Consider the following 27,423-nt stretch of genomic DNA (forward strand, 5'->3'; position numbering starts at 1 on the left):
TCCCAAATGCTGACGCAGATCTGCATGTGTGGGTAAGCAGAGATTTCTGCTGTCCACAGAGTCTGTGGTGTTGGGAACTCCCAGAACAAGGAGAATTTGAAGCAGACATACAGATGAAGGTAGGCAGAAGAGCCTTCAGAAGAGTAAAGCTGTCTTCAGGCTAAAGGAGTTCAGTGTGTTGGCTGCGTTCTGGCCATGCTTTTAAACCTTACGATAACTAGAGACTCATACCCTCTAGCTGAATTTCTGGTACAATGGCATGTTGTTAAGGTTCTAAGTGGAGAAATGTGATGTCTGTCTTCAGCTTGGCGCAGGTGCCTGCCCCATCTTGAGCACTGGTATGAAACTGCCACTGTAGACCAAAATAGCATGTGCAGTAGCTTGAACTGATCTTAATTTTTTCTTCCCTCCTGTCCCTCAAGCTTTGCCCCTGCAAAATGGAAGTGCAAGATCTTTCATTGTTCTTTTCATGTTTGAGTTATTGCCAAAACTAACCAATACTGCTTGCTATAGTTGGTCTTGACCCTTTTAATGTCTGTCATGGATGTGTGTTCCCTCTTGCTTGTTGAAATAATGAACTAATCATTCCCCAGATGCTGTATGATGAGGACCTCTCCAAAATGCTCATTCATCTTTTGTTTTGATGCATGGCCTTTTTCAGCAGGTGAAGTAATAGATTAAGAGTGCAGCCTTGAGTCTTCTTAAAAGAATCTGTCATTTTCTGTGAAGCCACCCACTTACCATGTGATGAGCTCTAAAGTTGCTGTGTAGCCCCTGTAGCATCAGGTGGTAAATAGAAATTGGAGTTCCTAGTCCAAGAGCAGAGGTGCAGTAATAGCACAATTCATCATGTGATATTACTTCCAAGATAAATTGAAGTAAGTTTAAAGGGTTAATTAACCATGTTTTTCTCGAAACTCAGCTCCCCATCTTTTAATTAGGAGAACTCAATTCACAGTGCTCATTTCTGGTGTTCAAGCTCCTACTGACACATTCTTGTTTTGTGTAATTGTGCTCTTTTTCTCTGTGCTCCTTCCCAGCTTGGCTGAAGACCTTATGTGCTGTCTCTTTTTTCACTGAGAAATACTTAGTTTGTTTTCTACAGGATTCTTGCCCAGAATCAGTTAAGGGGAAAAAAAATCCCTTTCTGTGATAGCTTCTGCCTTATATCAGACGTGCTCCCTCTGATCATGTCTGCACCTTCCACTGGGAAGGATATCTTCTCTGTCCCTAGTTGCACCTTCAGAGTTAACACAAATTCTTTCCCACAAACAGGAAGGCTGTTTTTGGAACTCGTCTTTGATCACATATTGCATCTTTGCTTTTCCTAAAAAAAGGAAATTATCTTGTAAAGGTTGCTCATTGTATGGAGTAACTTAAAAAAAAAGGTGATGAAAAGGATGCCTGACAGGGTTTGGATAGAAAGACAGCCACCAACTCTAGTTCTTCACTGAGGATGAGTTTGGCACAGACATGAACAAGGGGATGGAGGAGCTAACTCAGAACTGTAAAAGTGACTGTTGAGGTTTTAATGTGTAGTGATATTTTCAGGTTATTTATCTCTTGTAGATGGTTACAGCTATGTTAAGAAAAGCTCGATCCTTTTGTTTGATTATATTTTCTCTCTTAATTGTCTGTTTCTGACCTGTCTTAATCCAGTCTTGATGCCAGGCTAAATATGTCTAACCATAACCATGTGAAAGCTGAAGCAGTCTAGAAATGTTAGCTTAGAGGTATCAGAGCAGATTATGTTAAGAACTTAATTTTAGAAATCATTTTTCAGGCAATCTTTAGAACCGCATACTGATTGCTTTTTTATTTTAAGCTTGAATATGAAACTGGTGAAGAGCAATAGTGTTTTTCTGTTTGACAAGGACTACAAAACTTTTATGGAAAATGAAACTATGGAACAAAATGCTTGATGGCTTCTGCTTATGTGATTTCAATTTGCTTTTTGAAAGAAGGCAACACAATACAGATGTCTGAAATAATTTTTTCTTATTCTTCTGAGAAAAGGGAAAGAAATTTCCAGACCAGTGGATTGGGTTGTTTGAGATTTTTATTTAAAGTAGTTTTCTAGGTTTCTATCAAGGCTATAATTGATCTCCAAGTATTAATTTGGTTTGTTAACAGTTAATTGAGTTCAAGGTTTGAGGGAGGATATTGGTGTTATTGGACAGCTGAAGAACATTCAACTGTTTTCTTCCTTTAGCTTTCTTATTATCTTTAGGTTATGCATTGCCTGGCTCTAAGAGGAAGATGATTGAAGGGAATCTGGTTTAAAACTGTTGTTATTCTTTACCTTCTTATGAGAAACCACAGGAGCACATTCTCAGGGATGAGTGCTGAGGGGAACTGAGTGCTGGCTGTAAATTGGAGGGCTGAAAAAGGAATATAATGTGTAGTGTGATAATTTTCACCTCTGAATGGGCAGTATGCAATATAAAAGCCTTTTTAGGGAAGACATAAAACCAGGGGAGGAAAGTCAGAGGCTGCCAAGAGTCATCAATATACTTTTCCTTCCAAGGGAATCTAGGAATTTTCTGTTTTAAGCTCTCCTCATAGCTGAAGGCTGGGAGTAGGGAAGGGGTAGGTGTGATTGCTGTCCTTAGAGTGCTTCATTTTACTGGTTTGCCCTGGTTGTTGGTGTAGAACAGCTTAGGAGGATGGCAGCTGACTGAACACCCTTTTGATTCTAAGGAAACAACCTCAGTGCTGTTTGTTAACACCTCCCTTTTGGATGGGGAGGAAAACCCTTCTCTCAGTGTGGCTTGGAGTAGCGTTACTCAGTAACGCTCATGCTGTGACAGCAAATCTAAGATGTGGGGTAGGAATTGCATATCCTTAGAAACTATTACTGAAAAGTTAAATTCGGTGCAGTTAAGTATCCTCTCAAAGCCTGCTGAGATGAATTGCTCTGTCCCAAAAGGCTTTGGTGGTGATTCTCATCCCTGTGGGGACAATGGGGGTATAGTCCAATGGCTGATGTGCTATGAGGAGATTGCTTGATGACCTTTTTCTCCTTGAACTGCAGCTTCTGGCATTCAGCTTCATTCCTGAAAAATCTCCCTTTTCTGCTTGTAATGTCTTGCATCTGTGCACTCTTTCTCTCTCCATTGTCTAGAGGTGTCCTGTAACTTGGAGTCTGCTTCCTTTACCCCCTTGTTAGTGATTGATGCAGACCTGAGTTAACAGAGCAAGTCTAGATGTTCCAGAGCTGCTGATGTCTGACAGAAGAGAAGCCTGATCTCAATCAGAGAGTTGAGATTTCAATGCTGCTGAACAGAGGCAATTTATATCTTGTAGTAGTTTTAATAAAAAAAATGTAAACCAAACAAAAACTACAATCCCTAATAACTCCTAATTTAGCAAGCTGGGACAGAAGCATCTCTCAGGGTGAGCAGAGTTAATCTTCAACATTTGCAGGATTGACTGACAACCTGGAGGATGATAATGTGTGATTTTTTTTTTTTTTCATGGTGAGCGGGGGAAGAGAGTAGAAATTGCAGTTTCTCTGCTAATTGTACTTTAGATGTCATTTGTGACAATTTCATATTGTCTAGACAGAGATAGTGGAGCAATTGCTTCCATAGAGCCTAGTGTTAGCCTGTTATATATCTGGATAGCAAAAATGGGGGATGTGGGAGAGGAGGAGGTTGCTGTAAGCTGCAGAAAGGATTCAGGAGTCAAGCAGGATCTGCTGAAATGTTTCAAAAGGAGATGCTAGCAATATGCATTTCAGTTCTCTCTTTTCATGCTTCTGTGTTGAAAATTTAAATGTTTAGTGCAACAGAGCTACTTCTTTTCATCCATGGATTATGTTTGTCCTCCTTAGCAGAATTGCTCCCAACCTTACATTTACTGTGATAGGATATTGGACTACCTTTTACTTTGGGTTTTCTGAAAACAAATAGTCTGTGTCTCTTTTGGGATTTTGGGTGCCAGAAGTTATGAGTGTGACACCCTAGATCTGTCAGAGTGCAGCATGACTTTCTTTAAGAGTATTTATCTGCACCTTCCTGAGGGACAGTAGGTTACATTACCAGTGACACAGATGAGACACTTTGATGATTTTAGCAGTGTATCTATTATTGAACACATTTGTCAGTACTTAATGCATTTGGATTTGTAACTTTGCATCTCAAGGGCTAAGTCTAGAATGACTTAGTTAAAAATGGATTTTATTTGTGCTTAGTACTCTGCCTCAGTACAGATATTGTTATTCTCTGGAGCATGAGAGCACAGAGATGGTCTGGATCTCATGAGATTGCTTATTGCCTTGTTTTGAATTTTTTGCCTATTATGTGTATTTGTATCCCTCTGTTCATTGCTCTGTGATCTGAGAGGTCACAGTTGTAGGATGATGAACATCTACTAATCAGACTTAAAATCAGCTCAAGCTTTTAACAGTTACTGTTAACTGAATTAATTACCTTGGTCTGAATGTGGCCCTAATATGTGGCCTGTGTGCCTCTGTGAGGTAGAGCAGGAGATGGGTTTGGTCTTGGCAGGCTTCAGAAGGTCTGCTGGAAAGGCCATCTTAACTGAGGCCATTCAACTCAGTGCAAGCTCAGAGAGGGTTCTGGGGAATGGATTTAACAGAGTGTTTGTAGTCCTGTTCCTTACAACCCCGTAACTACTGGTCTTCCAAGGGAGCCGTTCTGGTGAAGGAGATGCTCCTGCTGCAGCAGCTTCTGTTGTGCATGGGATGGAGTTGCAGCCTGTTCAGGTAATGTCACAGGGCTGTTGAAGCCCAGAGGAAGTCTCTTTACCTGCACACTTGGCCATCCTGTGGCTCAGGTAACTGTTGGTTACTGAAGTAGCCTGTACCCATTCTCATCTGAAGGCCAAGTACCTGCTATACCAAGACTCTTCAAATATTTATTTCAAGGATCTGTTGCAGTGTAGTGGTGAGAATTAGAGATTCCCAAAAGTGCTGTTCCCAAGCCAAGCAGAGGGTCTCCTGGCAGACCCACACCAAGTTACAGTGATGTGTGCCCTGCTCCTGCACCCTTGGGGTGTCCTCTGCTTAGTATAGATTTTGATTTCTTTCAGCGTAGCTGCTGGATGCTTTCTGAACGTGATCTCTCAAAGTCAGTGATCATCTTAGGCGATTGCCAGTTTTCCCAAAGGTGAGAAGACGAATACAAGTGGAGAATACCAGGAGACTTCTTTCTAACAGGGTTTGCTAGGCCATGCAGCATGTACTGGTCATCTTCCCTTGTGGCTTTGATTTTATAGTGTCACATAGTGGACAGATGCTGAAGGGCTGGGAGAGAAAGTGGGATGTGTTGTGGGGAGGCATCAAGACTTTTGATAGGGGCGAGTTTGATGATGATTTGTGTGTACATGTTATCAGAACACCATAAGCATTGCTCACATTAGGAGGAGGTTGCTTTTTCTAGGGTTGTGACCCTGCCAGAATCTACATGCTCTGTAAGCTCTTTCTCCATGACTAAGTCCAGTGATCAGGCAGGATGTTCCAGTAGTGTGGCAGCCTTGGCATATCCAGGTTGCTTGCAAAATGCTGTTTTTGGAGCAGCTTAAGAAAGCAGATTTCTCAAAAGCATGTTGGTATTGCAGTGGCAGTAATCTAGTCTCTGAACTCTAGGCCAGTGTTTTAGAATGGACCAGCTGCCTGAGTAGGTAGAATATCCCTTCTGCTAATTTTAATCTGTCTTTCCCTTAGAAGGAATTAAAGCACTTTATATGTGACGCAAGTAATAGGTATACCTGTATACCTCACAGGTATGGGACTGTAGGTATACCTTGTAAAGCTGTAGCACTATTCATTCTGAATTGGTTGCTTTTTGTACATATTGATATGTAGTTGGAGCAAAAGGAAGGGTTTGGTAAGACAGGATTGAAGTATAATGACTCTTCGGGTAACCAAGGGATTCATAATATCTAGCAGTATTGAATGTTAGAGCTTTTGACTCAGTAACCTAGGTACCAGGGGAATTAATTAATCTCAAAGTTTAAGAGATTTAATAACTGTTCTTTAATAAGACAAATGGTTGCCAAACAACTTTGTGCTAGAAAGGACAGGATTTCTTGCCTTATGCATAGTCCCAGTGCTTTGTGGCAAGTACTGAGTTTCTCAAGCTGTCACACACCTTTCCAACTGGGAAACTGAAGCAATCTCTCACTGTTTTCTGTATTCTAAATCTATAATGTAAAATTGAAGTAATTTTTTTTTTTTCATTGCTGGAAGACAGTAAATTTTTTTCTTGAGATCCTGATGGGTGGGCTGCTGCTAGGAAAAAAGATATCTCATTTGCAATCCTGCTGTCTTTATGTGGCTAGAAATGGGAGGTTGGGTTGGATTTTATCTTCCTGTTCCTGTGTTGATACTTGCTGTCCTGTACTGCAAAGGCTAACAGATTATTTTGAGTGTGGGGCTAAGACTGAAAGATTCAAATCTTTCTCAATAGCTCTGTGTGTGAGTGAGTAGAACAAATGTGGTGTTGGACCACTTTGACTTTCATTAAGTTACAGACTGGAAAACAAAATTTAGCGGGAGTTCTGAGGGAGACTTGAAAGGAAGCTCAGCAATCTTATAAAATGGGAGAGTTGTTTTTTCCATTTTCTGTACCTGCCCCAAATCATTTCTCTTATGTTAATCTAACAGCTGCAACAGGCCATGAGTCAGTCTTTAAACAGTGCTGTCCTCTGGTTTATTACAGAAAGTAGACAGAGGTGCATGTAGAAGCCAGAGTGGGGGACATGTTCCTGCTATATACTTTTGATTCTGCTGCCTTCATGACTCAGTCTCACTTCTTATATATTCAGGCTGTCTGGCTGCATTTGCATACTTTTACTTCTTGAGTGAATGCTTGGTATCTCTCCCTGGGGCTGATTACAATACAGAAGAAAAGAACACTGATTTTTCGTAGTTGAAAACCTCTCTTTCAGACCCTTGAGACTAAGATTCAGGATCTTACTATGACTAGACACCAGTGGTACCCTTAAAGTCCACATGCTACTGTGTGTTCTTTGTCCCCTGCTCCCCAGCCCATTCCATGTGTAGCCACCTTTGAGTAGGTAAGAATCTGACAGATGGGCAGTGCAGTGGTAGTGTTTATGGACCTGACATGTTGGGGTGGTTTGTCTCCAGAGCAGCTGGAGATCTACATCTTTTTCTTGGAACTTGGAAGCAGATATGGGACCAGTCGTCTTCCTTACCTGAGGTGTTCTTTCTCCTGTGCAGTGACAATATAAATCTTTGAATACCTGTGTGGTGAAAACACTTGCGCCATCAGGGAGTGGTTCAGTATGTTGCCGAATTCTCTGCACTAGTGATAGAAATAGTCTTAAGAGGTTTCAGAAAGTAGGTCATGTATAGAACGGATTTTCCTGAATGGTCTTTGATGTTGTAATTTGTTTTTCCTTTATAGGAGGTTGCTGGAGTCTTCCCTCATTTCATTATCTCGCTATGATGGAGCAGGATCCCGGGAACATCCAATCTACCCAGATCCAGCCAGGTAAGATCTAAATGCAGTCTAAAGGCATTTAAGTTTTATATGTCTTCAGTATAACTCACTGAAACCTCTGGCAGTGGTTCTAAAATTGGGCTTATCTCCTTCCTAATGACTTGCCATGGGAAAGAGAGCAAAACAAGTGAGCAGATGCTGTTAAGTCTGGGGGGAAATGAGGAAAACAGGAAGGAATTACTGTTGAAGTAAACACATAAGAATTCATGAAATCATTTGAGATGGAGAACACTAGGTGGCAAACAGGTCCAACAGTAAATGAGCTATATCAATATATTAAAAAATCTCTTTTGAAGAAAAATGAATTAAAAAACAAATAGTCTATTCAGGAGAAGGAACGAATGCAGTAAAGGCAATTGGGAGCTGGTGTGAGCAGACAACGTGCTTGGAAGCATGAGTTGTCTCCATAAATGTATCTGTGCAAGAGAGAGCATAACCAGAAGGTTATGTATACTTAACTAAGAACAAAATACTGACAATTATTTTTGAAGAGTCATGAATCATTGACATTAGACATAGAAACACCTGTAGTGCTGCTTAATCTTCAAAAGAGGTGGGAGTGTTTCAGAGGACTAGAAAAAGCAAATGTGGCAGTTATCAAAAATGGAAAGAAATGATCTTTGCAATTTCTATTTAGTGTATTAAGAAAGCAACAGATGGGATAATGTGACCCAAAGACTCTGTCAGAAGAAATGATAGAATCGTGAACAGCAAGCAGCTTTGGAAACTTTCAAAGAATAAATCATGACAAATAAGCTTTCTTTAGATGGGTTTAGGAAAGCTATGAATGAGGAAATTCAGTAAGTGTAAAATATATCTGATTTAGCTTTTTGGGGAACCTCTTGCACAGCTGTGTGAATTGAAGGCTACTAGGATTTATCATAAAGAAGAGTACAGGAATATCACCGAAAGTTAAATCTTGAGTTACTGAAGGATGTTTGTTGTTTTGTGAGGTTGGGAGGGTTATCTTGTTTTCTTCATCAATAAACACAAAATCTGCATTTTTATACAGATGATACTCTTAAGTGCAAGTTATGAAATAAGAGGTGTTGCAAACTGGCTAGATGGTGTAATTGCATTGGTAAACAACTCCTTGTTAACTGTCTCTGTAGATAAAGCCTTGTAGAGGTGAAATCTTATATTTTACTTCTTTCCATTTATCGTGAAGAATGTTGCCTTGTGAAAATAATTCAGAGGCTTAGGACTGATGTAAACAAAACTGTAGTGAAGTGAAAGTAAAGTGAAGTGTGCTGCCTAGATATGTAAGATCCTTGGGAAACCAGCCTAGGTGGCTGCTGAAAGTCTTGGCCAAGTGCATGTCAGAAATGCTGATAAATGTAGAAGCTTCTAAATGGCAGCTGGCTAAATGGCAGGTAAAGGGATTGATTTACCTGGAAAGATGAAAATTGTATTCTACAAATGTTAATTTAAAGCTATTATTACATTCAGGTTAATTTTTGAGTGCTAAAAGCTGCTATATTGCTGGAAGTGCACCATTACATGTTTCTGAAATGCCTTGTCCAAAGCAGGCAGATTGATAGAGCAGGGATTTTAAGAACTGATTCTAGCTCTCTGGGAGCTGCCTTTCAAAAAGGGAAAGGAGTGCCTGCCTAGGTATCTGATTTTTTTTTTCCCCTTCTTGTCAGATATCTGCTATGATGAAGCTCAATAAAATGTAGGAAAAAGGATCAATGCCTGAGACATTTTCTAGCATAAGGGCCATGGTCAAAAATATTTTTCTCCTTGAAGCCATTTTAGAACTGATACAGTGCTCTTCATGTGACAGTTCAAGTGGTTTTAGGTTGTGGTAGAAGCTACAGTAGCTTGAGTTTATAAGGAGCTTTGGAAGAAAAGTCCATTTTTGAAACTCTTCTAAGAGGGTTAATTTGTTCCAGTAAATATCACTGTCCTTTGCAGAGGATGAGATTCATAGAGGTGTGATCAGTACCAGCTGGAAGTTTGAGTGGGATAGAATTAGTCTTCCTCCATAAACCTTACTGGTGTTCTGGGCTAGTAGGATATTTTTAACTGTCCCTTTAACTAGTTAGAAATTTGAAAAGTGATTAAAAGGAGTGTTTTACTTCATTTTGAAGGGATTTTTGTAGCATCACAAGTTCCAAATGTAAACTTATGTCTTTGAGAAGTTAAATAACAAGGTGGGAAAGTGAAACAAAGGTGAAATAAACACATCTATATCTATTAATAAACATCTATATATGTCTCTGTGTGTTTATATTAAATATGTATACCTCCTTAAGACCAAGCTGTCTCCACTGTACTCTTTTTTTAAAGAGTACATAAACTACACGATCTGAAAAATTTATTTTTGAGAGTGTGTGTATGTGTTAGTTTTGTTTCTGCATTTACTGTCTGTAATGGTGCTATATTTGAATAACCTAGGTCAGCAGTGAGGCGGGGAGAATATTTTTTCAAGTTCCCTCAGATTTAGAATGAATATTTTGATGTAGATTGCAGCAGTATTTCTCAGTGGCCTTGCTGAACTTGACTAAGGTCAGCTTGGCTGTTCTGTCATTCTCCACAGTTTCCATAAGTACTGGGCTCAGAAAATAATCTGCAGAAGAATCAAATTAAGCTGTCATCAAAGAACACCTATAGTAAAGTTTTTTTTAAAAATAGAAATACTCAATAAGAATTATAAGACTACATATATAAAGCATCACAGGGTGTTTGATGGATATATCTCCAGAAAAAAATCTTAAGTAGCTAGAAAGTATTTGATCTCTTACACCTTTCTCTCGGTGTATCAGAATTAAGCTTCTTGTGTTGTCTTTGGAGATCTTTTTCACAGTCTATTCAGTGTACACATCATGTGTCAGGAAGCTGAATCTGTCATCTGGTTATCGGGTATGGTCACTCTTTATTGCTGCTCTTTCTCCTAACAAGCATTGCCATGTTTTTTTTTATTCTGGTGTCCTGCATAACTTTAGAAGATTGCTAAACTCATTCTTCATATTCTTCTGTAGAATTCTCCCTTGGTGTGATATTAAGAAAAGTTTCAGTGGTTGCACTGCTGGACTGCTGAGACTACTGTTCATGTTTTCCAATGTTTGCCTTGTTTCCATGTTCCTTTTTTTTCTCTCTGTATATATTACACTGTAGATTTATTTTTAGGCACGCACAAACGTTTTGGCTTATGGAAAAGCCCAGAGAAGAGAACAACTCCTCATTTATGAATGTGCATCTCTAATGACTTGCTTTTTTGTATTTGGCCTAATAAGTCTTATGGGGAGTAGAGAGAAGTGATGTTTTTGTCCAGCAAAGCCTTCTTCTTAAGTAAGCATGAGCAAGTTTAACTCATTAAACAGTGCATAAAAGATTCAGGAGGAATCATGCTGAGTGTGTTGTTCCTCTTATCCTTTTGATGCTTATTGGCTTAAGTTTTTACACCCCTGAGCCTGTAGTCTGTCTCCTAAACTTGTCCTCCCCCCACGTTAGAATTCAAGTCTAACCAAGTAAGGCTAATGAAATGATAAATCAAGTGTCTGAGGTGTCTGGATTTTAACACTGAGTAAGTGTGTCAGAGAAAACATATGCAAGGAGCTGTGGATATACACAGGGTAGGAAAAGAGAGTATGTGTTTACCCATCTCAAGAGAGTAATACTGGTGTGTGATAGCTGATGCAAGCAAATACTAGGTTATGCATGAGAGAGAATTAAGAGTTAATTACAGAGGAAAAATTTCCTTTCAGGTGGGATGCAAGGCTTTTAAAGCTCCAGTTAATATATACCTAGTGGATCTGATGAAATTGCCACTGTATAAAATTCCTACCATTTAGATTACAAAGTAGTTAAAGATGTGAAACCTTTTTTTCTCCTGCTTGATATTCCATGGTACTCCCTAAGTACCATCAAAACAACAGCGCCTTCCTTCTTTGTTTATTTGAACAGTGCTGCTGTTTGGCATTGCAGGCAGAGTTCACATTGGAACTGGGCTTGGTTCTTAGAAGTGATGCTTGCTGAGCTTACTTGAGTGAATTGGTAATAAATCAATCAGTGAGCTCTAGGGAGTCCCAAGAAGCAAATTTCTCTGTTCTGTGGATGAGCTTTCTGTCTGTAGGTGCTGCGTGATGCTTCTGTTTGCAAAGGGGATCATGTGGGAGTATAGCATATAAAGGGAAAATTACTTTTCCTTGCTTTCTTTATTTACTCTATCTTACGGGTAAAATGCAAACAGTCCATCTTTTGCTAAGCTGTTACTGCCCTGGCACTTGGAGTTCAAAAGGAAAAGTAGGACTGGCTGTCCTTCTATACTTATGTAATGAATATTTTTGTATCTTTTTCTTGCTCAGGTTGTCTCCTGCTGCATATTATGCTCAGAGAATGATTCAGTATCTTTCCCGGAGGGACAGTATTCGACAACGCTCTATGCGATATCAGCAAAACCGTCTGCGCTCTTCCTCCTCCTCTGCTTCCACTTCAGAGAACTCAAGCCCATCTGTGGAGGGAAATGATCTGGAATTTGAAGACTTTGAGTAAGTGTGTTCTGCTTATCCCTCTTGCTTGCATCTGTTGTCAACACAGTACTGCTTTCTGGTTCCCTACTGTTTATCAATCAAAGACACCTTAGGTTACTTGTAGGAACAGGTTAAGTAATTAAATTAATAATTACTGATTGCTAGAAATGGGTTTTGTCATTTCTGTTGTGAAAACTAAGGATGTTGTAGGCTACCTTCACCACATTAGGGTATGTCAGCCACATTTAGAAGACTGGTTAAATAAGGAAAATGAGAATCTTTTTCTCCAATGGAACAGATAGGGAACCAAGAGTTTACTAGAGTTGTCAAATCTTGAGACAGAGCAAGAGCCACTAAGAGGCTTTGCAAGACTTAGTTCTTTGGTCTAAGGCTAAAGGAAACAAACATGTCTTGTTGCTTTTTCTTGCTCTATCTCTGTAGCTCTGTCAAATTAGCTGACATTTCTGGGATTGGTTTGGGATTTTGGATTTTTTAAAAAGGTGGTAACTGAATCTGTGTAAGGCTTAGTTTCCTGTAAGGAGATAAAAAGGCCTCTTGTGTCAAAGGGATGGATCTACATCCAAACCTTAGAAGAATATTCCTGTTAGCCACTGTATTTCCTTCTGAGTGGTTCTGCTGACAAAGTTCTAAAGTTTGTTCTCCAGCATCTGCTTTTGGACTTCCAATGATACCCAGCGTAATTCCAGCAAAAAAAAATTGCAGACCCTTTCTAATAAATGGGAGAGGATAGTAATGTATTCTTTAGATTGCATGTAGACCAAAAACTCAGGAATTTAGATAAAAATCCAGTTTAGCAGCAAAGACAATATAACCTTTCTAGCCTATCTTCCATAATTTCCTTTCAAATATGGGATTTTCTCTGAGTAGCCTTTAGTATTTCACTGAATTTTCCCCCATTTGTGTATATGACAATTAAATCACAGGATAATTCTGAGCATGGTTGTAGAAGTAGTCTATGGTTATGGTGTAGTAGGGAGGTATGTTTGATGAGAGCTGTGAACTCTTCAAAAAATATGGGTTATTATTATGCAGCTGCCAACAAAGGATGCTGTCAACTTCCCTACTATTTTAATTTGCACATTCACTTGCTGCAGTGGCAGCACTTGAGATGACATATTGTTAAAGCTCTGTGTCCTTTGTGTCAGGGTGAAGTTCCTTTATGAAGGACACTAGTCACACTAGTGACTAGCTATTCCCAAAAGCAAGATACTGATTCCTTTCTAACTTTTAAGTGGTGGTAGACTGTTTTTTTCTTAGAAAGTTGCTCTGTGAAGCTGTCATTTCATGCTCCAGCAATTGAATATTCTGAAGTACAGGGTGAGAGAATATCTTTCCCTCTCATTGTGACTTTGTTTGTGTGAAATGTAAATGAGGGCAGATAAGCTATTAGGCAGTGACTCTTCTGCATTTTCTCAAGCGTCTTTGTGGTTTAGAAGAGCAGAAATATGGTGGCTGCTGCGACTGTTTTTGTGAAGTGGGTGTGTTGCAAGCATAGACCTTACTGTTTCCATTATTCCATTTTATTTGTCTGGGGCAGCTTGTTCTGCTAGAGAAGTAAAGGATGGTATGTTCTTCTTTCACAGAGCCAGGCAAACGCCTGTAGAGAAGTGTGTTCCCCTGCAGATAATGTTCACACAGTAAGAGCACCCAGTCAGGGAAGCAATTCAATCAGCCATACTGAAGTTGTCTTTCATTTCATACTGAGCCAAAAGAAGTGTTTATTCCTTAATGTGCAGTGCCTGAATTTGTTGGTTGAATATTTCATATTGAATTCTGGTCTGTGCATTCAAGACCTGCTGTCTTTTTACTTCTCTGCTTCATTATTTCTCTTGGCTGATTGGAGAGGGCTGCTCTGCGGGGGTCCTTAGAGCTGGAAGTTCTCGTGACTCATTTGATTTCTTCTGCTGAGACTTCACAATTAAATATCTTACAGAGTTCTTTGGCTCCTCTATCCCTCCTTCCATGCTTGTTCACACCAGTTGGTTTTACTATGCATAATGCACTGGGCAATGAGTGAACCCTGTGCTTGTGCAAGATGCCTAGGAGACAAGCCTTCCTCTGCTTTCATATTTTGTGGGATTCAGAGAGGTTTTTTTCTCCTCAGAAATTAATTTTGTCTTTTTTCAGTTTTGTTTACCTAATGGACTAGTAAGGGGCATGAAAAATGTGGCCTATGCACTGTTTATGCTTATGGCCTCTAAATTTAAGTTAAAGCCTCTTCTGTGTCTCAATCCAGGGTGAATTAATTCATAAATTCATTTAGTTTGTGATGACAGTAGAAATAGTATTGGTATAAGAATCTGAAGTAGTGCTTTTTATAGGTGTTAGTAATATCGTTCTTTTACGCCAGGACAGGAGAGGAGGAGGGCGACACACTATACCTGTGTTTTTTGGTCTAATAAGGTGTTCTCTCTCTACATGTGCTCCCTATGTTTAACCTGTCACTGTTGTCATCTTACTGCTTATTGAATGCAACTGTCAACTGTAAACTTAGTCATGTCTACATAAAAGCATTTAACGCAGTTTGTAATATATATACAAGTTGTAATACTAGGTTATTACCAGATAGATTGATATGAGTGGGTTTTAAGGTTAGCTTTAGTAGAATCCTTAGCTGAAATGAAAAGGTTTCCTGAGTTGTGGAATAAGAATCTTTGAATGAAGAATGATATCCCTTTAGTCTGCCAGCATAACTGGTAAAAATAGATTCTTTATAGACAAATTATACACATTGAACTTTCTAATTTCAAATTCTTATTTGAGTGTTTTATATTTGCATCACACAGTAAATTTAGATTTTTAAAGCTAAAGTATTTTCTTTCGATTTTCTCAAGAATTTTGATTTGGTCTCATCTATGGACTTCCTTTAGTCTAGAACAGCTCTCTGATGTTGAGGACTGTGGGTAAAGCTTCTAGGACTCCTTAGATGGTGCAGTCTCATTTCTTTAATTTATAATTCTGAATTTGTAACCATAATCAGAATGTGAAGGTGTTTCTGTAGGTGAGTTTTGGCCATCTATGTCCCTTTTTGTCAGCAGTAACTATGGGAACAAATACAGAAGTACAGGTTTGTTTCATCTGTCAAACTGAAAAGCAGATATATAGGACAGTGCACCAGCTCTGAAAGCCTGAGTCAAACCCTTTACTGCAGTTCAAAAAAGGCTTTCAAGCTAAGGCTAAAGGTGTGACTGTGGCTCACTACTCTGTCTACATTTGAGAGTGAGCTGCCTGACAATGTGGATCTGAAGGAGCTTGGAGATTACACTCTTTTCATGTCTCCAGCTTTTCCCTGTTCTGTTCTATCCTTTTTCTTTCCTTGTAGGAGGGTTTGTGCTGGTGTGGATCCACTCAGTTGTGCCATTGTCACAGGCTAGGAAGATCTTTATTGTGTCTCTATAGCAAGATGGGATTTACCTCATAGGCCTGAAGTCTTGTTTTAGTGCTTCATCTATTTAATTTCTTTTGAGATACCACAAGCATCCAGACAGAAAATATGAGAACTGTAGACACTGTTTTACTGAGACCTTAATGGACCGTCTAGTTTTGTTGGAAGCAGGCTCTTGGTTTACAAAGATGATTAATCACTTTGGGAAAGCTTACAAGATTCAGAGTGATGTTATTTGGCTTTGTCATTTTAAAATTCTTCTGTTCAAGGCATGTTCTGGACAAAGAGTTGTGGTTTCTTAGATGGGCATGGGTCTCCTCATAAGTGCGTAAAATACATGAGTATCTGTCATTCTTGCCTCATGACATTTTTGATTGCTTTATTGACACTGTCTTGGCAAGGACTGCCAAATCAAAATTCTTCCAACAGCCTCTTGTTTTTAAAGGTTCTAAGATCACAACCTGCCAGCCAACTGCAACTGTATTAGAGCTGCAAGTCTTATTTCCAGTGTCTCGTATGTAATTTTCATTCATTTTGGAGAATAGTGTGATAGATTCTTTTTGGCCTCTTTTATAGATGGAATGTTTGGTTTGGGAGTCTGGTTTGTGTTCTAATTAGTGTTCCACTTGAAGCTGACATTCTGGTTTAACTTCTTGTATTAAGAAGTAAAGTGCATGTCTGATTAGATGTTTGTGTGAGAGATCCAGGCAATCACCCTTCTTTTGCAAAGTTTTCATTTAAAGCGTATTTTGTTTTTAGCTTCTTTAGGAATCTTCATTGGGGCACTGATACTTGACAATATTAATTAGTAACTGTCTGGATACAATCATGTCTGAACTAACATTATGCAATGGGAGAGAAGAGAGAAAACAATGGCTGTGTCAATGTGGTTATTCAGTAGTGTGTATTTGGGTAGTAAGTTTGGTTTTGGATTCTGTTCTCTGTACTGCTCCTCAAGTGGAACAGTAGAAGTAAGTTTTGGGTAGGGACTTGTGTGTCATGGTAAGAATAAGCATGTGGTTTGTTTGATGGCTGGGACAGAAAGATTTTGGAAAGTTTGAGTGAAGGGAGAGGTTGGAGATAGCCGGTTACTGAAATAACTTCTTCCTTTCCCTTGTGACAGAAGTCCATGCGTGTGTTTAAATCCAGTCTCTGCTTTTTTAGTCTGTATCACTATTTGCTAGAGACATAGTGCAGTGGGAGCACTAACCTGCAGCAGTGCAATCAATTCACTGTGCACCTTCTGACTTCCCTTAGCACACCAGCTACTAAGAGCACATGCGTAGAACTTAGACTCTTTTTGTAAAGTCTTGGTCTTTACTGCCCTCCTTAACAGCTCTCCACCGTGCACTCATGTATTTCAGAGTGTTTTTTTTTTCTTTTCTGACAACCTTCAATTTCTGCAAAAGAAACTTCTTCAAGCAGTAGCCAGGTTTTCTTGGCAGGAGAAAGGAGAGATTGGAATGATTAAAGCTTTTTTGTGACACTTTAAATAAGTATAGAGCTTTTGATCTACTGCTCCAGAACACTGATACAAGCTCTGTCATTGTGGAGAGAGAAGCATGAGGAATCCCAGAGGTAAAGAAAGAGGTTTACTCTGGGGGGTCTGTAGGTTAAGGTTAGCATCCTTAATCTTGGATGAATGGGATGCCAAGTGTTAGGCACTCATAGGACATAGTGAAGGTGGATAAGAGAGATGACTTAATCAGTGGTAGCCTTTTGTTGTAGAGCTAGTGGTATCTATCCAAACTACAAGATTTCTAAAAGCAATTATGCTGGGGTTTTAATTTTTCTCCTTGCCATCCTGATGTTTACATCTGAAGTTAACAAAAGACATAGGAGATGTGAGAATCTCAATAGGCTCTTCATGTCACTCAAGTGCTGATGGAAATGGGTTTTTAGGATCCATGACAGGTCAGTATACTGCAGAAAATGTAGCTGGAAATCTTAGATGGGACAGTTTATCTTTCTTGAGCATCCACAAATAATGTTCTTGCTAGCAATTTGCTATTTGAGTTCACATAAAGCAGGATCACTATTTGTTGTAAGTACCTGCCTTTGTTTCTTTCTTCCCAGAGCTCCTTTATCTGTTTTTGTGTTTTTTCATCTGCCTTTGTTTCTTGCCTCATATGGCACTGCATCATTGTTTTTGATGACGATGGGCCTTTTCAAAACTGGCTTTCAAAGCAGATGCATATATATGTAACTTGGTGATCACTTTCTGGGTTTTTTTCTTCTCTGCTAGAAGTTTCTGAAACAGTTACCACTGGGATGTCACTTCCAGGTACACAGCATTTACGTTAGCTATATTCATCATCTTAAACACAGTTTCAGGCTAAGACAAGTGCTGGATGAATGGGAGTGATACTGAATCTACTCTTTGAACTTAATTTTTCGAGGATTAGTTAAGTGTTAGCTTGTCTTGTGATCTACTCCAAGTGGCCTGCAGCTTCACTTTTCCTATTCTTTTAATCTTTATCTTTTGCGACAGTCTTTTATATTAGCCTTATCTTGGTCATAATGTCTAGTAATGCTGCATCGATACAGTGAGCAGGCAATAACTGTTTCCTTGCAGCAGTACTGCAGGGTTTTGCTAACCTCTCCAGCATGATGTTGCTTTGCCATTAAGTCACATTCCAGCAAGGCAAGTGTCTTCATATCAGGGTGGTGAAAGAATGCATGCTTTTAGAAAGGTGGCAGTTGCCAGAAAAGCTACCATCATACTCCATACTCTTGGTTGCCTGAGTCTGTAGAAACAGTTTTGATGTCAAGATGGTACTTCTGAGTTTTTCTGCCAAATCTAAACTCTGTCCATTGTTTTCTTTTTACTTTTATTTTGTGTCTGTGCAACTCAGAAGTCAAACTAGGTCACCTAGTAGGTAAAGTCTGGTGTTAATGAGAGTAATTAGGAAGCAAGCTGTTACTAGTTTGTTGCTGGCCATGCATAGCAGGTCTGTATTCTTGAAGTCCATAGGTCTAACAGATTAGCATTGCTTGTAAAGCTATGGTTTCAATTTTGTTTCCTTTGGAAGCATAACAGTGAAATATATTTTTTCAAAAAGAAACAAAATTTGATGCCTCTTGCTTTGTCTAGCTGCTGATGTTTCTGCTTTATAATGATTCAGTGTAGGTACGAAGTGTATCAGTCTTATTCTAAAACAACATCAATTTATAAGCCCACCACACAGTAACGTGATTAAAATAGAAATAACTGGATCATGCACCTAGAAAAGAGTGAGTGCTTCATTCTAGTTACCAATCAGTCTTTCTCTGAAGCAGTTAATCCTTGGCATTTTACAGGCAAGTACTGCTATATCTCTTGACCTCTCATATGTGATGCTTTTCTGAAACACTTGATCTCCTGAAGTGCCATTTTTAATCTTGTAAATACATCTTTCCCTGAACAGTGCTCTGAGAGGTAATCAAGGCTGGGGCGCTTGTTTCTCTCTGGTCAGCAGAGCCATTAGTAACTCAGCAGTCTGCTGTTTTATAGGAAGTTTTAGTTGATAAATAGATGCACATTTTCTCTGGTGTTCCTTTCAAAAAGCTCCTAGTGAGAGATTGGCATTTCAGCCTCCAGAAGAATGCAGAATGATGGAAAGGCTTGGGCAACTTACCTAACTTCTTTATCAATTACTGTGTTAAAAATCTATTCTAGTTCCTCTCTCCAGCTGGCCACCATCACTCTTTGTAGTTTCTCTACTGTTTTTGTTCTTCAACTGTTTTGGCTTCCCGTGTTACACTTGGGACTTCACAGGCATACATTTAGTGCAAAGAAAATATTAATGCTTTTTTTTCTTGTTTTTCGTGTTTCTTGTTGTTTTCTTGAGTTCTGCCTTAAGTACTTCTCCTTCAGTAGTGGTCATATCCTTCAAAGATGGGTGAATAAATATAAAACTTCTATTTTTACCAGATTATGTATGTTCTTTTAGAGACACTTTAAAAGAACCATACGGTAGTCATTTTTGTGTCTGTAGATGTCAATATTTGTACCCTTTTCGATAGAACCTATGCTTCTGACTTCCTTCTTTGTATCTACTTGTGAAATTAACTCTCTGCTTAGATAAGTTAGTTGTCTTTAATGTTTCATCTTTAACATAACCCTGGTTTTAGGTGAGATACATTTTTCCCCAGAGCCAGAAGTAGGGTGGTCCCCTTTTCCTGGTTGGAGTTTGTAACTTCTCCAAGACTTGAAGATTGTGAATAAAGTAGCACATACTATATTGAACTTTTATTTTTTAATAAGACACTAGTCCAGGAGATATTATTTTAGCTCCTGTGCCCCTATGCAGAATTACAACCAACTTGAAGTGTGGCTTTTCCTTTTGTGTTCTAGGATGCCTGTATCTCACAAAAGTAGTCAGATTGACAATGTTTTATTTATTTTGTGCTTACCTCTCTATTTTGAGAGGCTTATTTACTAGAAGTGCTCCCATTTCTCTTGCAGGATCAGACAGATTAAAAACTAAAGTGTTAATTTCTGGTATTTGCTGCTCCTCTCAGTGGTGAAGCTAGTAGCTAACTTTCTGTCATAGTGTTCCCAACAGTGTATGTTACCCACGGTGCTGGAAACCAATCGACATGTTCCTACAACCACCAGCAAAAATAATGTTCCCTTCATCATTTTTTTTCCTACTTCTATACCCTTTGTATAAAAGTAAAAAAAAAGTAAACACTAAAAGAAAAAGTGCATACTTCGTATTGCGTTGTATGTGTTCTATGTAACTCTACAGGTATGTATCATCTGTTTTCATCCAAATCAGCAGTGAATCTTGCCTAGTGAATTGCAAGATTTCAGGATCTGTTTCCGCTTTAGAATGGCCAGTTTAATATGACATCTTCCAGGAACTCTCTTTAGAGGACTTGCAGTCAGACCTGACCACCCACTAAAGGCAAATAAGCTTGCAGTGCCTGGTGACCTTCCCTTAGCTCTTGATAGGGCCTTTGGGCTACTCTTGCCCTCTGTCCTATCTCCTCTAAAATAACTTACTGCAATTAACCAAAAAAACCCCAAAAAAACCCCCACAAACCAACTCAGTACAGATAGTTCACATTTTCTCAGTGCTTTAAACATTGGTTTTTTCTCCTTCAGAAAATGGTGCAACTTCAAGCGTCAACCTTTAAGAAAAGTAGTAGATGCCACTCAAACAATTATTTACCATTTCTATTGTATGTGAGTGAGTATGCAACTATTAACCTCTGCAAATGGATTTAGGATTTTAAATTGGCTTGCACAAAACATGATAAAATGCTGAAAATATGGAACAATTGGCTTGGTGTGATGTAATTTGATTCTTCTGAACTTACATGGCTTACTGGTGCTGGCTTTGATAATTAAATGGCTTTTCAAAATGGTCATTGTTGACCTAATTCTATTGGCAGTGTAGTCAGTGGGAGTTTTAATGTTGACTACAATGGGAACAGTTAGACCAACAGATTGCATTAGAAATCCCATGCTGTGTGTTTAATTTCACTTCCTGATACAACAATCTCTAAATATTAAAGTGAGTTCTTGCCAAGACAGAAAAGCAGAACATGGCATTTTTTTGTCCTTACTGTCTTCTGTATCCACTGTTATTAATGCAGTAGCCAAGTTACCAGATGAAAACAAATGCCTTCTTCTCCAAACTTTAGGATGCAAAATTTTGTATCTCTTTCTGTTTTCAGAGCTGGCATTTCTGGCCCATTAAATTTGCACTAGTCAATTTTTCTCTCAACAATCGAGCAAGGCAATAGAAGAAAAAACCAAGGGGATTTCACTGTCTTACCCAGTTTAGGATAAACTTGCATCCTTCTTATGCCCTATTAAATGTCTATAATTCTATTGAATGTTTCGGAATTGCTTTCTTTTCATGCTCCATTGTAGGTTAGTGTTAATACTGTTTCTCCCCTACCAACTCTTAATCTCCACATCACTGTTTTGATTTGTCCCACTGTGGTATCTGAACAAATGATGAATAACCTGAATTTTGAGCCAGACATTACAAGTTATTTTGACCATTTTTTGGTTCTTGCCGTTTTCCTGCTGAGACAAATTAGTCTGTTAATAATTAGAGTATTATGTTTCCCATGTCACCTTGCTGTGGTTTATTTCATTTACTTTAGCAAGGTTATTGACTTGCTTTATAGAAGAGGCTTTTTTTTATGTAGACAGAGACACACACACACTGAGGGATTTGCTTTCCACTTCTGCAGGTAGTGTTAATTAAACTATCCACTGTGAATCATTAGCTAATGAATCTGTAGGTAGTTGACACTAAATAGAAAGCAGAACATTAGATCTTCATCAGTGCTTTAGGGAGCCTTGGAAACTTCTCATTTCTTGCTGGAGTGCTTCATGCTGGCACTGTGGTGTGCTAACATCTGCTCTCCTCCCTCTGTCAGCAGGCTGTATGTGGTACAGAAATAACACAAAGTGCCACCCATTTTCACTGATCTGTAGGGTGTTTTTTATTTTCCTTTCTAGAGGGTGCAGAAATAATCTTTAGCCAGTACCAGGGTAATATCAGCTGTCTAGCTTTGCAACGCTAGACTAGACGCTCTTGCATGTAGTTATTGAGCATGGGAGTTTAGCTATAAATGACTCTATAAATTAGTAATTCAAAGCAATGTTTAGTAATATTCTTCTTCATTCCCAGGGGAGTGTATCTTACACTTCTACTTAGAGTAAATAGGAGTTCTAGCATTCTTGAAAGATAGCTACTGTTTCTTACTCCCTGAAGTCTGAGTTATAGGGCAGGTGGCCATTGGGATGTGGGTTTTAATTTTTTTTTAAGGGGATGTTAAAAATACATGTCTGTCTTTTGAATTGGTAGAGGCTGTCTCTGTCACGGTGAAAACTGAAAAAAAAAAAAAAAAAAAGAAAAAAGCCTTGTCTATACTTTTCTCTTTCAGGTATTTGTCCATATTGTCGGGAGATTGTGTGCACAGTAAATCAATAGGGAAGTACAGGATGGACTTCTCACATCAGAAAGTTGCCTTGGTTGAAAAATGTGTCTGAAAATGTTTTTGTGGAGGCTAAGACCTGTGGGTAGTGGCAATTAGAAAAACTTTAATTAGTTCCTTTTGGTGTCTTGATTCAGTCTGTAGGCTTTGCCCTTTTATCTGCTTTTGTTTGCTGGAGCTAATTCTTCATTCCTTTTGAAACCTGCTGCAGAGATTCTCTTCAGCTGGAGAGTTCTGTAGAGTGTAGTCCTGCTGTTGTTCCTCTTCCTGGTATTTGTCCATTTCAAAAATATCTTTCAATTCTAGTAAATGTCCAAAGCAGATGCAAACCCTGAAAACAGTTTTGTTGCTGTTCTCCCAGGGTTGCATATCAGTATTGTTTCAAAAGCTGCCACATGGAGGTTTTTAAAAAGTAATTCTTGTTTTCTGCTGGTTCTTACTGTCTGTGGCAAGATCTGGAACATGACACTTCTTTTTCCTTTGGCCTTTTCTCTTTAGCAACAAAAGTTGATATGTCAGCACTCAAGTTTGCAGGATTCCTTCTGTTATTGATCTGCATTTTAATAGGCTGGAGGCCTGTGATAAAAGAACAGCAGTAGCTTTTACATTTCTGATCTCAGTAACTCTGCTGGTTACACAAAATCATGAAGGTGAGGCGTGGCTTTGGCTGTGAACTGCAAATGCTGCATCTACAGTGGGAGGAGAAATGGAAGCTTTGAGCTTGGATTTAGATTTGATTTTGGTGAAATAGCTTGAAATGCTAATGAGCTTTGCAGAAGAACCTCTGCTTTTGTGTTCCTGGGTTCCTCAAGTGTGTGGGAAACAGCCACGTAATAGACTTTCTTCTCAGCCCACGTTTCTTGCTCACTGACTTTAAAAAAGCAAAACGAAAAATAATTATAAAATGCACAGCTTGCTGGAGTGGGTTAGAAATGTGCTGCTAGTGCGTTGCATAAGGAATATTTAGTTTCCTAGTGATTTCAAGGCTCTGCAAGTAATATTCTCCCCACAACTGCTTGGGAAGGAGACAGCACTGCAGTTACAGATGGGGATTTGGAATTCAGGGAGAGCAGACTTGTTACTTGTGCAAGGTCATACAGAGAGTAAATTTCTGAACAGAGAAGAAAGCACTGTCAAGGTCTCTTTCAGAACCTGAGAGTCACTAATGGAGTCTCATTATTTTCCTTGCAGTTTTAGTGCTGTATAATTACAGGTCCCCTTGTGGCTTAGGAATGTGGTATCAGGAATCTTGTGTGATGGGGATTCCAAAGGTCCTCCAGTTTGACCTCCTGCTTGTTGTACAGCTGTCATTACCAAAATCAGACTGGGCCATCCATGAGTATGTCTAGCTCCTGTCTTGAGATTTACAGGGGTGGCAGGTCTGCAGCCTTTCTGTGTAGCCTGTTCAGTGTTACACTGCCCTCCTGGGGAAGTGCCTTCCTGTGTCTGCTGTAGGATAATAGATGCTAGACCCTTCCCCCTCATTCCCCAAGGCCCAGACATTTACTGTGAAACAGAATGAAGTGTTGTCAAGGAGGTGCAATTTTATCTGATACAACTTAGCATTTCTGATTTAACTGGAAAAACTTATGAAAAGTGAGATAGTTTTAAGATCTGATTGCACTTAAACTGGACCTTCAGGGAAGGAACACAAAAGAATAGTCTGCTGATTACTCTCTTTTGCTTGCACTTCTGGGAATAAAGGTGTGAACTTTAACAGATCTCTTTGGCTAACAGAAGGTTCTTCTCAGGACTTGGGTGAGCTTGCCTTTTGCTCTCCTGGTCAAAATTCTGAGGTTTCTCTTTCATTTGCTCAGGTGCTGACATTGATTCATTGAGTCTCTATGGTTTTGTTGATACTTTTGAGACATTGTCAAACAGTGAAGAAAGAGGACTTTAAGGTTACCCTCATATAAAACTGTCAAGAGGGTTTGGTACAGTTACTTGTATGAATTTAGAATATTGGAAGCATAAGAACCATTGAATCTCTGTAGCATAGTCAGGTTGACTAGGTGATGTCACCGGTGTTTTGTTTTCTTGGAAAATACTTTATTACAAAGTATTTTTAATGTACAGTGATTTTCTTTCTTTTGTTGAAGGGACAATGGAGACCGATCCAGGCACCGAGCTCCCCGGAATGCCCGCATGTCTGCACCATCGCTGGGGCGCTTTGTCCCAAGGTAAGGCATCTATGCCTAAGAGCAAAAGGTGTGGGAATCCTGGAGGTACCAGTTGCAGTACAGCTCTCCAGTGCTTTCAGGTGGATTCCTTTTCTTGCACAGGGCTTCTTTATCCTTAGTTTGCAGTTTCTAGGACTCCTGGGATGACATGTTGGTATGAGCTGCTTATCCTGTGATATCTGAAAGACAGCATGGTCTTAGTGCTTTTCACTTACAGGTTGAGGTCACAGTGTGAAGACATAATAGGAGGAGAAAAGAATCTGATCAGATATTCTCAGCACAGTGTGCTGGTTTGAGATTAGGAAACTATTGTGGGAGATAGAGGATTTGCTTAGTGTTGATATTTGCAGCCATGTCGATCAGAGAAGGATCTAATCTCTAATTTATTTTTTGTTTGAAGCAGGGAAGCGGTTGGCTAAGCAAAGGCTTCCAGCCTTCTCTCTACTGTAGTCTGCTGGAATGTGGTCACATTTCCTCAAAGTAATTGTAGTTGCTCTTCAGGGCTGTAGTACACAGGATGGCTTTTTCCATGATTTACTCTTTTTGTTTTGCAGACGCTTCTTGCTGCCAGAGTACTTGCCTTATGCTGGGATTTTCCATGAACGGGGACAGCCTGGCTTAGCCACTCATTCCTCTGTCAACAGAGTCTTGGCAGGTAATGAGATTTCCTTGTTTGCAGTAGTCATCTATATTAGTGGTGTTTTCTAATGAATCTGAGCAGAGAAGTATTGATGAGCAAAATCAATTCCAACTTTTGAGGTTCTGTTTGAGTTTAGGTTCTATTTGAGTTGTCTGGAACAAAAGGAAGGACTGTTGGATTGATATAGTAAGCTGTCATTCAAGTGCTTGAGCAGTGCAGATTCCATGCTTCAGGTATATGTAACTGCATGAATTGGGGATGGGTGTTAACAATTCTCTATTTAACTTCTTCCCCTATTCCTAGATGTCTTTTTTGAAACAACCTGACAGACTAATGATCAGTTTGCTGCTGGTCCTTCTAATTGAATTATAGGGTGCCTTGTTCATGTTCCGGCTAGGAAGACGCACACAAGGCAATGTGGGATTCAATTAGGATCTTAATAAGTGCATATTAAAAAACTCAGCTGCCACCACATACAGCACACAGGCATTTGGGAGCCTTAGAGGGCAAGCGGAGGTGGGGGAAAGAGGAGGAGGAGTATGGCAGTCTGGCAGTTCATGAATGAGATGGTTATGGATGACACATATCTTGAGGGTGAGTCTTTTTTGGCTGGGTCTGAGTTGCTCTGTAATTAACCCCGGTGCGGGGGAGTAATTTTGGAGCTTGGGGAAGAACAAGATGATGTATGGACAGGTAGATTGGGATGTGGTTTTCCTTCTTCCTTTAGGTAATCACAGGACCATCACTGAAAGGAGTGCTGACAGGTTTCTCAAGAGGCTGCATAACCCTTGACCTTATCCTAAGGCACAATCAACAATGCCTAAGCCATTTATTTTTTACAGGATTTATCTAACCTGTTTCAATTGGAGTTTTTCCAATCATTTTGGGGTAGTACTATTGCCAGGTTTGCAGTGCTGGTTTAGTATGGCAGTGATCTTGCCTTTGATAATAGATTTTCATAATCTTCCAGACTTCTGTCTCCCTGGACATTTTGAGTTGAGTGGTTCCTAGTGCTGTTGCAATAATCATAGGAACTCAGCCAAACTCTCATCCAAAGCACCTCTGCTTGTATCCTGTAGGAAACAGTGGAGCTAACCTGTAGCGTTAGCTGACGCATGTACTTCCCTGTGCTTGCTGCCTGTGTGGGCTTTGGCTGTTGGCACGTGGAAGCAGCACACTGGCAGATAATTACTTGCTGCCAGGCAACACTGCAGAACTCTTGTGTCGCCCAGCTTTGCTGGAGACACCTGCCTTCATCCCTCCTCCAGGCCTCCTTGCACTTTGCCTGTTCCATTGAGGCTGGGAAATAAGCTGGCTTTTTTATCTACGCTTTTTGGGGAATTTGAGTCCCAAAACACACAAGCTTGCTGTTTCTTGCATGTATGCCAAGAATAACAAAGGAAGGCAGAAATTGTAATCACGGTAGTTTCAAAAACAAGATCAGTCTTTTCTGCGTGATGCTGTGCTGAGCCTTCGTAAAGCAAGGTTCCTTGGCTCTGGCAGTGTTGTGGAATCTCACACTGGAATGGCTGGGACTCCGCAGTAAATGCTTTTATTGACTTAAATATAAAATTAATTCTTCCAATGCAGTAGCTGCTTATGTTATGTTGTTTTAATATTTGGTTTAATTTACCCATGCTTTCAGATTTCAAAATGTTATTTTATGTCCATGCTCAAAAACTTGTTCATATGTTGCAGAAAAAAAGCAGAGTTGAAATTGCAAATACTAGGTGGAGGCATGACAGGCACGAACTAGAAGATGAAGTTGCAGTTGTGGAATAGCCAAAGAATTTCTTATACTTGTTACGCTGGTCAGCAGCATTGTCATTTTTGGTATTGTGTTTCAGAGACATTGAAAGTTACAGTGCTGATAGTATACTTTCTTTTATATTTAGCCTGTGCCAGGGCTTGTGGTAGCTTTTTCTTCAGTATCATGGTGAAAAACCTATTCAAACTCAAAAGTACTTTAACCCTGGCCTGGTAGTTATGGGTGAGGTTGACAGCCTTGGCTGAGGAAAAAATCAGTCATTTATTTTCCCATTAACACAGGCTAATGTAAGCCTGAATGCTTTGAATTGCTTCATTCTACCATCCAGACTGTCATTTTTGAATTATGTTTAAATGCAAAAATGCCAAATGTATTTCTTACGTAACCTCTACAGCATTTGAGAAGAGATACCAAAAAACCCTGTATTGCTAACCTGACAGTTTTCTAAAAACTGGCAGTAGACTTCTGTGATCAAGTATGAGTGAGAGCTGCTGTTTGAGAAAATACATCCAATTA

The 27,423-nt window shown here is 39.4% G+C and overlaps 1 protein-coding gene across 3 annotated transcripts in view; it reads left to right on the forward strand.

Moving 5' to 3' along the window:
* Positions 1 to 27,423, forward strand: part of AMBRA1 (autophagy and beclin 1 regulator 1) — a 128,978-nt gene that overhangs the window by 25,393 nt on the left and 76,162 nt on the right. For all 3 annotated transcript variants that reach the window (XM_086893565.1, XM_086893566.1, XM_086893567.1), the window contains 4 exons: positions 7,398 to 7,484; positions 11,804 to 11,986; positions 24,419 to 24,499; positions 25,054 to 25,154. In XM_086893565.1, the coding sequence (XP_086749691.1) occupies positions 7,398 to 7,484; positions 11,804 to 11,986; positions 24,419 to 24,499; positions 25,054 to 25,154 (452 nt within the window). The remainder of the gene's footprint in view (positions 1 to 7,397; positions 7,485 to 11,803; positions 11,987 to 24,418; positions 24,500 to 25,053; positions 25,155 to 27,423) is intronic.

The sequence above is a fragment of the Cyanistes caeruleus genome, chromosome 6 (genome assembly GCF_971803275.1).
Source record: "Cyanistes caeruleus chromosome 6, bCyaCae1.hap1.1, whole genome shotgun sequence".
In the NCBI taxonomy this organism is placed as follows: Eukaryota; Metazoa; Chordata; class Aves; order Passeriformes; family Paridae; genus Cyanistes; species Cyanistes caeruleus.